A 14,656-nucleotide genomic window follows, 5' to 3' on the forward strand; every position below is an offset into this window, starting at 1 on the left:
AGTCCCAATATTTGGAAACTAAATGTTAATTTGGAAAAAGTATCTTTATAGTTGTAAATCGATTAATGGCTTTGTTATGAGAAGACTATCACATTTAGGGTGGGCCCTAAATGTCATCACAGTTAGGAGGGAGATGGGGGGTGGGGATTTGAAACAGACAGAGAAAAAGACACACAAATACAGGAGAAAGTAATGTGAAGACAGAGGCAGAGTTGTAGTGTGTGGCCACAAACCAAGGAATGGTGGCAAACACTGTAAGCTAGAAGAAGCAACAGGAACAGAACCCCACTAAAGCTCTGGAGAGAGTGTAGCCTTGCCGACTCCTTGATTTTAACCTGGTGATTTCAGACTTCCGGCCTCCAGAACTGTGAAAGAATAAATTGCTGTTGTTTTAAGTCAACCAGTTCATGGTCATTTGTTACAATAGCCACAGGAAACCAATACAGAGTGGAATTGCATACATACTAGATGTTTTGACTGTGTCTCACATATATCTCTTTTCTGTCTTCCGTTTTTCTTCAATTTGTGCTTCAGTTTGGATATTTTCTATTGATCAGTCTTTGAGTTCACTAATTCTGTCTTTTGCTGTTTTACTTAGTCAATTTTTAATTTGAGGTATTATATTTTTCAGCTATAGAGTATTTGATATTTTTTGTTATTGCAATTATTTTGAATTCTCCTTTCTATTTTGTGAGTCTTTTTCTCTATTTTATTTAACTTAATTAGTATAGTCACTTTAAAGACCTTGTCTGTTAATTCTAATTAATATTCGGAGCAATTTTCTACTTTTCACAGATTTATCAATTTATTGTTTCTATTTTTAAAACCTGTGGATTAAAAAAATCTATAGTTCTTTTTAGCATAAGGCTTCTTGTAGGAAGGGGAAGAGTAGGACAGGCACTGGACGTTTAATGGACATTTGGGGTTTTGCTTTTGGCTATTATTTTTGGCTACTGTTTAGCTTTTTTGGTTTTTTGTTTCTTGGGTTAACTGAAAGAGAGTATTTGTTTTTTTGTAATTGCTATATAATGTACTGATTATTCAAGATAGACATAAGAGCAATAACATTAAAGAAGAGATCAGTATGACATAAGTGATTACAGCAATGTTGGGTATATTAGTGCCATACTTGTAATTTAATTCATAAATGCTGTATGGAAATAGGCACTAAATATATTTGGAGAGTGGTAATCATCTTGATATTGTGGCTTAGTAAGGATGATTAAGACCTGTGCTGCTAAAGGAAAAGTGTTTATTAGTATTTATGATCTCATAAGCCCTGTAAATTATTTCTGTTTTGGGGGCATTGATAATATGATTAGCTGAGGATATTTTAAGTATATGAGTTGGTGAGTAACTTTTAGTTTAGTCCCTTAATAAAAATGTCATTTTCTATGCATTCATTAGTTTTGCAATATAGTAAAAAATATTCTGAGTTTGGTAATACTTGAGAAAGTTTTTTCTTTTAAGGATATTAACAAGTAAAAGTAAATATGTGTGTTTATTGTATTGGTCTGAATGAGTTCTCAAAGTCCATTATGATAATGATGATAATTATAATTGTATTTTATTTTCTTAATTCTTGTATACAGTTTACTTTTCTTTTTGGAATGTTCATTTTATTTATTTATTTTTTAAGAACACGGCTTGATGAACTGAGAATGTTTCTAGAGAATGAAACCTGGGAACTTTGTCCTGTGAAGTCAAACTTCAGCATCTTGCAACTTCATGTAAGTTTTTTAAGAGCAAATAAATCTTTTACTTAGTCATCTTTAAAAAAAATGTGAGCACATTTATAAACTAAATTAAGGAATAGTGCCTTTCCTTCCTTCCTTAAAAGCGAGTAATAGCAAGTCTCTTTTACAAGAGTGATCTTTTCTTGGATGTCAAAATCCGTTTCATTTTACAAATTCAGTTTATACACCTAAGGAAAACTCTTTTGTTTAAGAAGAGTCACAATTAAAATAATTTTTTTCTTATGATTTTAGAAGGGGGTCTACTGCTTTATTTAAATTTTGTTGAAATTTAATCAGTTGTATTTTGATAGTCTTTAATGAAGATATATATATTTGTAAAATATTTGTCATTTCTTAAAGGGACTGAGAGATTCTTAATTTATGCTGTGACTCAAAAATTTGCCTGTAATGAGAAAATGCCTTAGAGATAAAAGGGTCACTTATAAAAAATACTCTTAACTAATTTTTTTATTAATTAGTTTATTCCTTTAATCCTTAAAGAATTTTTAATCTGTGAAAAATATCTTTAATTAATTTTATTTTTCCCATTGTAGAAACACATTGTAGATAAATATTCCTTGTGTGATAGATTGTGTCCTACAAGCACCAAATGTCAAAATAAGATATAAAACTTAGATTCCTGTTTAGATTAGAATGTCCAGTGTCTTTAATTTTTTCCTTCGAAAGGAATGACTTTCTAGAAGCAATTTTCTTATTCTGGATAAATGTAAGGAATACATGATTAAAAGTTTTATTTTTTATTTCTTTTATAGGGATAGTCTGTATGCTCATGTTGTATAATTTCTTATTTCTTATTAGGTTGATTAAATTGTATTGCTTTTCTAATGCAGAAATATTAAATAAACTGAAACATGTTGATTAATAAATGTTTTAAAGGCAGCAAAATTAATATGAATGTGAACATTATTTTAGAATTCTAAGATAATTCTTTAACATTATTTAGAATTCTAACATTGATTTTAGAATCTTTATTTAAATTTATTTGAAATTGTATTTAACCATAAAATTTTGTGTGTGTGTGTATGTGTGTGTGCGCATATGCACTGTGTAATTATAAGACAGATTTTTTTACAAGATATATTGAAACATTTCCATTCAAGTAAGCATTATCTCCTTTAAAGTAATAACCTTGAAGTTTCAATTATGCAAGATGAATAAGTTTTAGAGATCTAATGTACAAGATTTTACCTATAGTTAACAATACACACTAAAAATTTTTGGAGGATAGATCTCATGTTAAGTGTTCTAACAACAAAAAAATAGTAGTTATATTGAAAATTATTCACAACTGAGATAGTGATCACTTGACACACATATTCGTGTAGATTTGGTTTTTTAAAAAAATTATCTCGTTAATTTATAGTCCCCTTTGTTTAGTATTATATAAATAATGGCATTTTAAGCAGTATGATAGATCCGATTTAATGTATAGTTGCAATTTAAAAAGAAAATAAACACATCATTTGAAACTTAACAAGCCAATGTAATTTTTAAGATTATTATTGAATGTGAAAAAAATTTAATTGGGGATTAACATTAAAAAGGTTAAAAGGTATAAGAAAAATGTATAACAAATTTTTATAAAATTTTCTGATTAGTTTTGTGATCTTGAACTTGACACTGAATCCCTCTGGACTGTCTCTGTTTCCTCTGGGAAATGCATGATTTGGACGGGGTGCTGCAACTCTTCTGCTTTAGCATTTGTGATTCTTTCATTCTGTATTAACCCTCTCATTTTACAGAGAAGCCAGGTAACATTCCCAACATTATATAGGTAGTTAATGAAATATAATGGATTAATGGAAAGCTAGGATTACAAGATGTATCATTTGACTTCAGTGTGTGTGTTTGTGTTATCTGCTTCTTGGTATATGAAGAAAAATAAATGAAAGTTTTTAACCAGCAATATGAAGAAAGATATATCCTTTATGCTTTGTTTGATGTATTCATATAGAATATCTTAAACAGCACAAACATATAAATACACAAGGTGTTTGATCTAACAACAATTAGTTTTTATAAATGTTGATTAAAGCAATATTCTAGTATTTTGCTACTATGTTAACATTTTTACAATTATTATTCGCATTTATTTTCTAAAATTTTCTATGCAGTTTCATAAAGTAAACTTAAAGTAGCTTGATGCAGATAACACTATTGTGATATCAGTAACTGAGTTTTTCTAAGTTTGTGTTTTCAGACAGCTTGCAAGATTTAAAAGTGAATAATTTGAGGAATCAGGATTAATTTTTTTTTACTAGCTCTATATTGACATATGGAATGTTTATGTATTTGAATTTTATTATTGTTGCTAAAAGGTATCTGGCTCCTTTTTTAACGTCTAGGAATTTAAATTTATGGAACAATCTCGTTCCCCATCAGTTTCACCTAGTAAGCAGCCAGCTTCCACTTCCTCAAAAACAGTGACCTTGTTTGAGCAGTACTGTAGTGGTGGGAATCCATTTGAAATTCAGGCCAACCACAAAGATGAAGAAACAGAGGATGTCCTGGCTTCTAATGGGGTATGTATTGTTTTGAAAACATTTTTGGAATATAAGTGAGATTTCCTTATAGAAAAGTTTTCTACCCAGTGAGCAAGATAATTGGCTAGACTTATTTATCCATTCACCAACCATCTTCCTAACCTATATACCTATGTACTTGTACAGGTAATGGTTTTACAACATGCTTTGTTGGCATTGTCCTTTTGAACGATAAATTTTGCCCATATTTTTACTTTATGTTCTTATTAAGTTACTTTATGTTCTTACTAGATTATTAATTGAATAGGACATTAGTTTCTTTACTGCACATTTATATGATTTGTTGGATAGATGGATGATGAGGGAATAGATCATCCGTACTTTTTTCTCAACTCTGCTCTTGGCCAACTAAGAGTGTTATTTTGTTCTGTCTCCCTTTACTGAGAGAGGATAATGTTTGCTTACCTGGCAGGGGTGTTTTTGGATTTAGAAGAATCATGTTTTAGTAACACTTCTAACAGTTCCAAAAACAATAGTTAATGGAATGGGTTTGAAGGGAAATTTTATTAGCTATGTTGCCTTTGGCAAATTATTTTAACTTTGTGACCCTCAGTTTCTCCATGTTTACAGTGAGGGAATACTTATAGTTGCCTACAGGGTGTTTTCACAGTATTTAATTTGGATCGATCCTTCTGATCCTCATAATTTCCAGAGAGACCCAGTATGATTTTTATTTTAAGTTCGATGAAGCTGGAATCGAAAACTGTTCAGACAAAAATTTGTTGAATTTGTCTCTGTATTTTAGTTTGGCATTTTCTTTTTTATTTAGCGAAGATATAATTTAGTAAAATATTATCATGAAATATACCATTATCACTTTTTATTATGAAGTAGATATTATTTTATAGTAAACCATATTTAAAATTTAGTGATTTTTTGTGAAATTTTGCCATCATAAGTGGACTAAATTAAAAGGAATTTAAAGTCATTCCAATATTTTTGAAATATCATTCCTCTGTACTGGTGATTTGTTCATTTAAATTTCACATAGCATCTGATTGTTATTATTGATGGCAGTTGTATTCTGTGAAGTAGCTATGAACACTTAATTACCAAATACAGAACGACTGTTCCTCGGAGAAATGTTGGATTATGTTCCTGTGAGCCTGTAGTCACAACATTTTCATCAACTGATCAATATGAAATCTTATTTTATGTGTTTTTGCTTAAAGATGCCTAATTTAATATATAATGTTGATTGATTAACATGAAACTAACACCCAATAGCACTGTAACTCATGCTTCAGTGAAGTTCATCTAACACATGTACTTTTGCCGTAAAGCACTGTACAGCCCTCTTACATGTAAGAATACTAGACAATACTTACGTACTGTGCTTGGTAGCCATTCTAAGAAGTGAAATTACTGGCAAAAAGCACAAAAAATTTTTAAGTGTGGTACTAAATAGAATGTGTAAAGGACCCATGTTTACAGCAGGAGAACTGATAGAAGAAGATAGAGTATCACCTCGTTTGCTCTCAGCTGGGAACATGCATGTTGGGTACCTCAAAAGTCTTTGCCATTCTGCACAAAAGTGTTGGGAAGTATTGTTGATGCTACAAATAAATTTTAGTGAGTAGGAAAATTTGCAAATACACAGCTCTTGAAAATGAGGATCTGCTCTACTATTAATCATGAAGCCACGTTGTTATAGCCAGGAGACCCGAGTTTGTGTAGAAAACGTTTCTGAATGTCATCAGGATCACATTGTGTACAAGTGGGAGAGAATGCCTATAATGCTTATTAGCAGTTATTAATGTGTGATCTCATCTTTCTAGATACAGCATAAGCCCTTGAGAGTCAGGGTCCACATCTTAATATGGCCTGTCATAATGCTTTAGAGTCTCAAAAATAGTTGTTCAATTAGACTAACTTCTTTCTATGTTGTAATCATACTGGCTTCCAAAATGGAGAAATGAGAGATAAAACTTCTTAATAGAATTGTTTTGAAGATTCAGTGATATAATTTTGTGAAAGCACTTAGCATAATATTTGGTTAAAACTTAATAAATATTAGCCATTATTTAAACATAGTAATTTGTAATATGAATTGGTGGTGATGGTGATGGTGATGTTGCCATTGCTTCCTTTGCTGTGCTTGGACTTCACTCCTCTGCCATGATGGCACTGGGCCATGGTGCCGTAAAGACGATGAAAATATTAGTAAGGCACCTTCATCTCAAGAGCAAATCGGCCATTTTTGTCCTTGCTGTCAGTAGTCCCTAGGTGCTAAGCTTAATTTTCTAAGCTGCCTTTGGAATGAAATTTCATCAAAGTGAATTAGGTAGAACATTAGATAGAAAAAGATTCAAGCGACTTGGGAAAAGAAAAAACTTAAATTTGATACTAGAAACATTTTTAAACACATAGTTGGATTAGCTGATAAAACCTAGAAAAGCTTTTTTAAGTAAATTCTTGATTTCAGAACTTAATAATTGATTATTACTCTTTATATGTTAATCTTGAGTATAAATGATTTATAATCTTTAAAATGGCCTTCTTCCTAGCTCACCTGATGTATGTATAACATTAATCCAATATATAGGAATGGAAAAAAGGATTAATCCCTAATGATTAAAATATACTCTATGTTAAGAAAACAAAATAGGAAAATATTTCAGTATCAAAAAAAAAAAAAGAATACTAACATGTGTGTTGCATGTGTTTAATCTGAGTTAACTTCCAGAGTCCCAGAATTATATACTCAACTTCTTTACAATGAATTAGCAAATTGGAAATTATGATGAAACCACTTGAGAGAAGAGACTTTTTTTTTTTTTTTTTTTTTTTTTTTTTAGATCAAATGTACACTCTTTTCTCCTAAGTCCTAGCAGGGCATGTGTTTGTTTTTATTTATTTTCTTTATATGGAGATTTTATTTTGGGGGGACATTTACAAGCTTTTGTAGGTATGTTTATATTTATCTTTTTTCTCTGGAGCTGGTTAAGGTAGGATGATGAAGAGGAAAATGGAAGTATAATATTCTTAGTGGCAAAATTAAAGCTAAGTTATTAAGGACTTTTCTTCTATAAGCTACTCCTTATAAAATTGGATACTTTTATTGTGTTGAAAGACTCCAAGAAAGGTTAGTTCTTCATGCTTATTGTTAAATAGACTGTGTTCTCTTCAGTATGAATCTGATGAACAAGAAAAAAGTGCCTATCAGGAGTATGACAGTGACAGTGATGTTCCTGAGGAACTGAAACGAGATTATGTGGATGAACAGACAGGTGATGCTCCTGTGAAAAGGTAAAACTGCTCCTAGATTGCATGATGTTTTGCATTTTATGTTGCACACTTAACATATAGAATCTCCTTTAAAGGTTAAGAAAAAGCAAAAATCAAAAATTAAAATTTTCTAATTGTATAACATGACAGAAATTAATGTTTTAAAAAATGGTTACCAAAAGGCTCAAAATATAGGTTTTTTTTATTATTATTATTTGATATTGGACCTACTCAAAGAGCTCTTAATTTAGAGATCAGTGGTTTTTGCAGAAAACAAACTTTTGATTTATAAAATCGATGCTACCTTTGTGGGCAATTTATGTTTCACATAGATAAGAAAACCTCAGGGAAGAAAATAGTCATTTGTTTTGTATGTTGAGTTTCTGCCTCAATCTAGTAAATACAGAAAGTCTCCACTTATCTTCCCAGTGTCATTTATGTTCACTACTTGAACTTCTATTCAGGCTCCCTTTTTGTACTTGAGTTTTGTTTTATGATAAACTGTCCCCTTTGAAAATTTAGGTAGTTATATAAGAATTTTCGTTACTTTCTCCCAGTTATGTGGGCCTGATTCTGATATGTGAGTTAGTTAATTTTCTATTGTCAGACATTTAATGACCACAAATATACCTTATTTTTAATGGCAGATTTAAGTATTATTCTCCTTTATCTTTTACCTTCAAAGTACCTAGTTAATACTCAATTGGTCTGAAAGCCTGATTGATATAATCTCTCTCCTGAAAAGTGAGCAACTGATATAGTAGTGGTTATTTTAATTGGTAATATATATATTTCTATTGGTTTTCATATATGTGTGATATTTAAGCATCTACATCTATGATCTGTTTGAACCCCAGACTCAACTGTCATATCTTATACTTATTTCAGATTCTAAGGAGGGTGGTTTTTTTTTTATATTTATAAGTCTGAAGTAAGGATGTTTAGTACATTTGATACATAATTTCCCTAGAACATTTGTTTTTTTAAAGTGACGTAGCTTCTATTAATGTTTGATAATTAATATCTTAATATCAAAGAAATACATTAAAGTACTTTATTTCTTTGCTTACTAATTTCTCTTTCCCTCTGGGCTGTAAGCTCTGTGAGGGCAGGAGGATAATCTCTGTATTCCCACCTGATACATGGTAAGATTTTCAGTAACTAATCAGTGAATGAAGGATAGATCATAAGCTGAATTACTCACTCATGTACTACTTGACAACCCAAAATGCAGTTCTGTTGTTTTTCTCTTAAGCATTTCTCGAGAAACCCTAAAGAGCAGGAAGAAATCAGATTACAGTCTAAATAAAGTGAACGCACCCATCTTAACAAATACAACATTGAATGTAATAAGACTTGTTGGTAAGTAGCTGCATCTTTTAAAAAAGTTATTCTAGCAGTTAAGTTAGTCTGCTTTCGTTACCAAATTATTATTATTTGGGATTTTTATTGTACACGCCAGTGTCCACCACAGGAAAGGATTTAATTGTTGTATGTCGATGCTTTCTCATCTTAATTCTTCCTAATAGTGTAATACTTATATAGAGTCTGTTTTTCTTTTTTAGTTAACTATTTAATAAGTATTTATATCTTCTACTTTTTCTAAAATTTTTTAATTAATTGAAATGTGATGAAGAATGCTCTGTGCGCTAGAGGTATGTGTAGGGTGATGATAGTACCAGTTTTACATTTACACAACATTTTTTACTTAATTGTTTCATTGATCTTCACAATCTTTCAGTCAGGCAGAATGAGTAGTGAGTCTCTGATGTTTTCAGATTCAAGAATTCTACAAGCTAAATATTAACACCATAGGAAATGTTTTTCTTATTACGGATTAAGACCTTTATTGATGATTTTGTAGAAGGCAACAACATGAAGAAATGCCTTTTAAAATATTTAGATTTGAAGCTGAAGTATATTTTTTATTGTCTAGTTCATCATTTATATGCTACCTCAGCCTTTATATCTCACAAATAGGTCTGCATATATGAGGAATAAGTTGTAGAAATGTCTTCTGACAATAAGTCATTGATACTAGTCAGGTTTTCTATAAAAATCACTGTGTTCTATTTATGGTGATGGTAATTGACTGTTGTTTGTTTTGATTATACTTAGCTCTGATAAAATGGTCTGTGTTCTTGAAAATAATTTCTCACTTTCATTAATGAACAGATTAAAGTTGAAAAAATATTTTTTAGAAGTCTCACTTTCTTTAGGGAAAACAGTTGAAAAGTAATAATGACTTGAGATGAGAGGAAAAGGTATATATTTTCATGACAAACAGAAATGACAGATTCAAAAATGCCATTCTTCGGCCAATTATTGCCAGGGAAATGAGCTTTTCTTCTTTATCAAAGAGAGCTAACTGAACATAGAGTCACGACTTACTCTAGAATTTATAGAATCAGATTTGGAAGGGTTCTGAGAGGTCACTTGGTATAAATTCCCATAAAATAAGAATTTCTTTCTATAGCGCCCCTAGTATGTGATGGCGATCTAACCTTTGTTTTATGTCTCACAATCACTGGAAGCATATTATTTTGCAAGATTACTTGTTCTACTATCAGACTGACTTAATTGTTTGAAATCTCTTATGGTAAATTAAAATCTGTCTCTTTCTGTAATTCTGTTGTCTTAGCTCTGCTCTTAAAAGCAAAAAGTAAATCTATACTTTTTTCAGATGTGTGTGGTGGTAGTTATGTTTTTCCTTTCCTTATAGCCTCCTCCCCCAATCCGTCTTCAGGGTCAGTGTGTTCAATTCCTTTATATGGTCTTCACTGATAAATATTCCAAAATTCGTGTCATCATTCTGGACTCACTATAGTTTTTGGTGTCTGAAGACACTGCTCGCAATGTATTTTAACGAAGTCCGCTTATGCTTGATTATATTGAAGTAACAAACCACTCTAACACATCAGTGGCATTCAACCACGGAGGCTTATTGTGATACATATTGGCTCCTGATCAACTTTGTTCTGCTCCATGTGTGTTTTCACTCGGAGATGCAGGCTCAAAAGAATAGCACCTGTCTGAACATGGAGAGAAGAGCAAGAATTGAACCACGTTATGACTTAAAGTTTCTGCTCTGATGTGGCACCAGCTTCCTCTGATGTGTCACTGGCTGCAGCAAGTCAGGCTTGACCCTGGGAGAGAACAGTATACTTCTGTCCCAGAAAGGCTGGAAGGCACTACAAGCTTAGGGCAGTGGACAAGGATGCATAATCCTCTTACAGGGAATGAGGGAGGAGTAGCAAAAAGTTGGGGAATATAATATAATCAGCCACACTTAAGTGGTTGTTTATATTTTTTAATCTACCTAGTTCAAAAAGGACTAGAGGTCATCATGTTGCTTTTTACTCTAAAAGATGTATTTAGTAGCATCAAATCAAATATAAAACTAAAACAAAATTGAGGGAGGAAATCACGTTTCATTTAAATCCAAACAACAAATGCAGATCTTCACTTGGTAGGCATAAGGAAATGAAGAAACAATGCATTCTGCTATTTTCATTATCTAAGAAAAGGATAGAATAATGATAAAAATGTGCCACTGGGGCTAAATTCAAAAGACAGTAACAGTAAATTCTTATATAAAGATACTGATCAGCATAGTTTACATTATTTTCTAACAGTGGATTTATAGAAACTGAGAAAAACTGCATTCTTCTGGTCCTTTTGTCTATCAACCCTGTGAAGCACAGCAGTCCTGGATAAAACCATGCTCACTGAAGAGAATCTGACCATTGTGATTTCAGCTGCTCTGCCACCAGATCTTTTATAATGCTGCATTATTCCCCCAGTAGTCGCTTATGTTTACCACTTTCTCTCTCTCTGGGATGTCTTTATCTTCAGTTTGTACATATTCATAAAATGGAACTTTAAGGGAACCACTCACTAAGGGGTCTCCCATGATAAATGCACTATTCCATCCTCTCTAGTTACACACAAGATGCTTACAGATTATAAGCTGGCAAAGGTAATGTCTCTTCTTACAAAACCAGAATTGCAGATGTATAGAGAAGATAGATTCATTTTTGGTGCCTGGGAAGATGAAGGAACTAATTATTCAGTAGTTGGGAGACACATTTTAGAACATTAAAGGCATATTCAAAATGTCCTTTTCATGGAGTATTTATTTAGCAGATCATTAAGAGAGATTAAATGAAAGAGTGTGAATGGGGCTTCCCAGCCCAGGTGGTACCTGAATCTGTTAGAGCAGCTCAGGGAGCCTTTCGCAAGTGCAGAGGACTCACCCTGACAACCCCTCGTAGACAGAGCCTCAGAAATTTTAAGGAATGGGTGCTATCACTGTAATAGCCATGGTATTCAAGGGCTCTTTTCTGGAGGCATCTCTTACTGGAGCAGAGATGATAGGGCTGAGGCGCAGAAGATAAGTTGCCAAAATTCATACTAATAAAAACTTCAGGCCTTATAACAAAATTATTACCTCAGCAGTTCAAAAAAATACACACCATCACATCCTTCGTGATTTAACCAGAATATGTACATCTAAGGGATATTGAGGCTTAGTGTGGCTGAGATATAGTGTATATGGTGGAGAGAACACAGAAAGAGGAGGAAAGAGATCCACCCCTTCATTGGTTCATTAATAATAATAATAATTAATATTATTATTCTATCACGGAGTGTTTTAAATTACATGGAAATGCCCCAGGGTATAAACAGAGCCCCTGACCTCCAAGTCTCTTTTCTCAGAGAAAATTACTGTTTCGCCTTATTTTCTTTGGGGAATATTAACATGTTTTTACAAGTATATTTAACATGTGACTCTTGTTTTTGTTTCAAAAATCAGATCACACTATACTTAACCGTTCTCTCAGGTTTTTTTGACTTCAACTATCTTAAGCTTAAACTTACATATCTTAGCATGCAGAGATCTCATTTTTTTTTTAATGATCTCATTATATAGACGTACCACAATTTGTAAGTCCTCTATTTTTTTAACTTTTAGGTTGTTTCAAGTCACTTGATGCTACATAAACATTACCACAGAAAATATCCTTGGATAAACATCTTTGTCCATATACAAATACAGCTGTAGGACAAATTCCTACAAATGTTTCCTCATGCAGGATCAAAGAACATACACATTTTCAGTTTTGATAGAGATTCTCAATTTACCAAAAAATGTTACTAAAGAACTTACTAAAGAGATTCTGTTAGTTTACGCAACAACATATGGGAGCATCTCTTTTCCCAGTCTGTCAGCAATATCATCCTACTTCAGATGCTTGCCGGTCTGATGGGTTAAAAATGTCATCTCTTTCAAAATGTACTTAATTAGGAGTGAGTTTAAACATCTTTTATATGCTCTAAAACCAGGGTCATCAACCTTCGGGCCATGGACCAGTACCAGTCCGTGGCCTGTTAGGAAGAGGGCCACACAGAAGGAGGTGAGCAGTGAGTGAGTGAGTGAAGCTTCATCTGTATTTACAGCCGCTCCCCAGTGCTGGTATCGCCGCCTCAGCTCTACCTTAGATCATCAGACATTAGATTCTCAGAGAAGCACTGGTCCCTCGTGCCAAAAAAATTGGGGACCAATCTCTGAAAGATACCTTTGTTTGTAAACTACTTACTCATATTCACTGCCCATCTTTTATAAGGAAATTATGTGTTTTAATTTCTACATCAAGGAAATTAGTCTTTTTTCTGCCATGTGTATTGTATTCATTCATTTTCAATCCTATAGCTTTTTTTAAAATTATTTTTTATGGTGATATTGACTAACGAAATCCAGTAAGTTTCATCTGTACACTTTAACAGTAAGGCATATATATATTTACACTGTGTGTTCACCTCCCATAGTTAGATTTCTTTCTTTCACCACGTATTTGACCCTCTTAACCCCATCTCCTACAGCTTTTTGTTACTACTTCGTTCCAGGCACTCTGCTACCTATTGGAAATATAGCGATGCATAAGATCTAGTCTGTGTAGTTAAGGAGTCCAATATGGGAAATAACATACAAAAGAAAAATCTTTACATTTTAGTATTGTAAGAATAAATAAGCAGAAAAGAGGCAGAAGGAACGGTCAACTTTCTTTTTTGGGTAGCAAATAAAAGGGCTGACTCACTGGATGGGTCACACTATAGCTGACTTCGAAAGATGAATAGATTCTGTAGCCCAGTTAAAGACATTCTAGCCAGAGTGCAAAGAACAACATGTGCAGGGCACGGCGTATTCACAGAAGACAGCAGTTTAGTTTGCTGCATAGGAGAAACATGACGGGAGATAGGAGGAAGAAGCGGGGGAAATGTGCCAAGAAAGGCGAGCAAGAGCTGGATTTCAGAGGGCCTTATATAGTGTCCTCTAGACATGAACTTGTTAAGAGTTTTAAACAGGGGAGAAACACAAGCAGATTTGTTTTTTTAAAAAAGATTACCCTGGCTGAATGCAGTTAGCATTAATATGATGGCTTTGTGGAGGACTAGGGGAGGGAGGGAGCAACTGGGGGGGTCGTTTTATGAACAATATAGATGTCTAACCAATATACTGTATACTTAAACTAATTAAAATTATTAAAAAAAATAAGAAAGAAACCTTAAAAAAAAAAATTACCCTGGCCACAGCGTGAATAATGGATAACGTGAGGTAAAGGAGAAGCTGAGGGAGATCAAAGCCTAGATGAGAGGTTGTTGAAGTCTCCCAGGCAAGACATGGAAGACTTGAGTCCACTTAAAGCCATGGTCATTGTAATAGAAAGGCGAAGACAGATTTGAGAGATTTGGGGAATACAATGGACAGGATTGGTACATTCATTATGAGAGGTCATTCTTAAATCTTAGATTTGTGTGACTGATCAATTATAATGCTACAACTAAAATAGGAAAGATGAGAGGAAGACCAGGTTTGGGGAACTGATGATAGCTTTGGTTTTGGATATATGGAGGTACCTGTCAGACATTTAAATACAAATAGCCTATATGCATTTGGATAGATAGATTTGGAGATTAGGGAAATAAACATGGTCAGGTCATTGGAGCCTTTGCTATAAAACGAGTTAAACCCCGGTAGTGGATAAGTTTATCTCGGCAAAGGATCTTAACCATTTGAGTTCATAGAGAATCCATATGTATCCACATCCATTAAATACATTGCAAGGA

At 32.9% G+C, this 14,656-nt stretch overlaps 1 protein-coding gene across 1 annotated transcript in view; it reads left to right on the forward strand.

Annotated features, from left to right (window-relative positions):
* Positions 1-14,656, forward strand: part of VPS50 (VPS50 subunit of EARP/GARPII complex) — a 110,500-nt gene that overhangs the window by 67,333 nt on the left and 28,511 nt on the right. Inside the window, exons 17-20 of the mRNA XM_016161303.2 lie at positions 1,640-1,730; positions 4,103-4,279; positions 7,431-7,549; positions 8,784-8,890. Coding sequence (XP_016016789.1) covers positions 1,640-1,730; positions 4,103-4,279; positions 7,431-7,549; positions 8,784-8,890 — 494 coding nt within the window. The remainder of the gene's footprint in view (positions 1-1,639; positions 1,731-4,102; positions 4,280-7,430; positions 7,550-8,783; positions 8,891-14,656) is intronic.

This window comes from Rousettus aegyptiacus, unplaced genomic scaffold (assembly GCF_014176215.1).
Source record: "Rousettus aegyptiacus isolate mRouAeg1 unplaced genomic scaffold, mRouAeg1.p scaffold_m13_p_13, whole genome shotgun sequence".
NCBI lineage: Eukaryota > Metazoa > Chordata > Mammalia > Chiroptera > Pteropodidae > Rousettus > Rousettus aegyptiacus.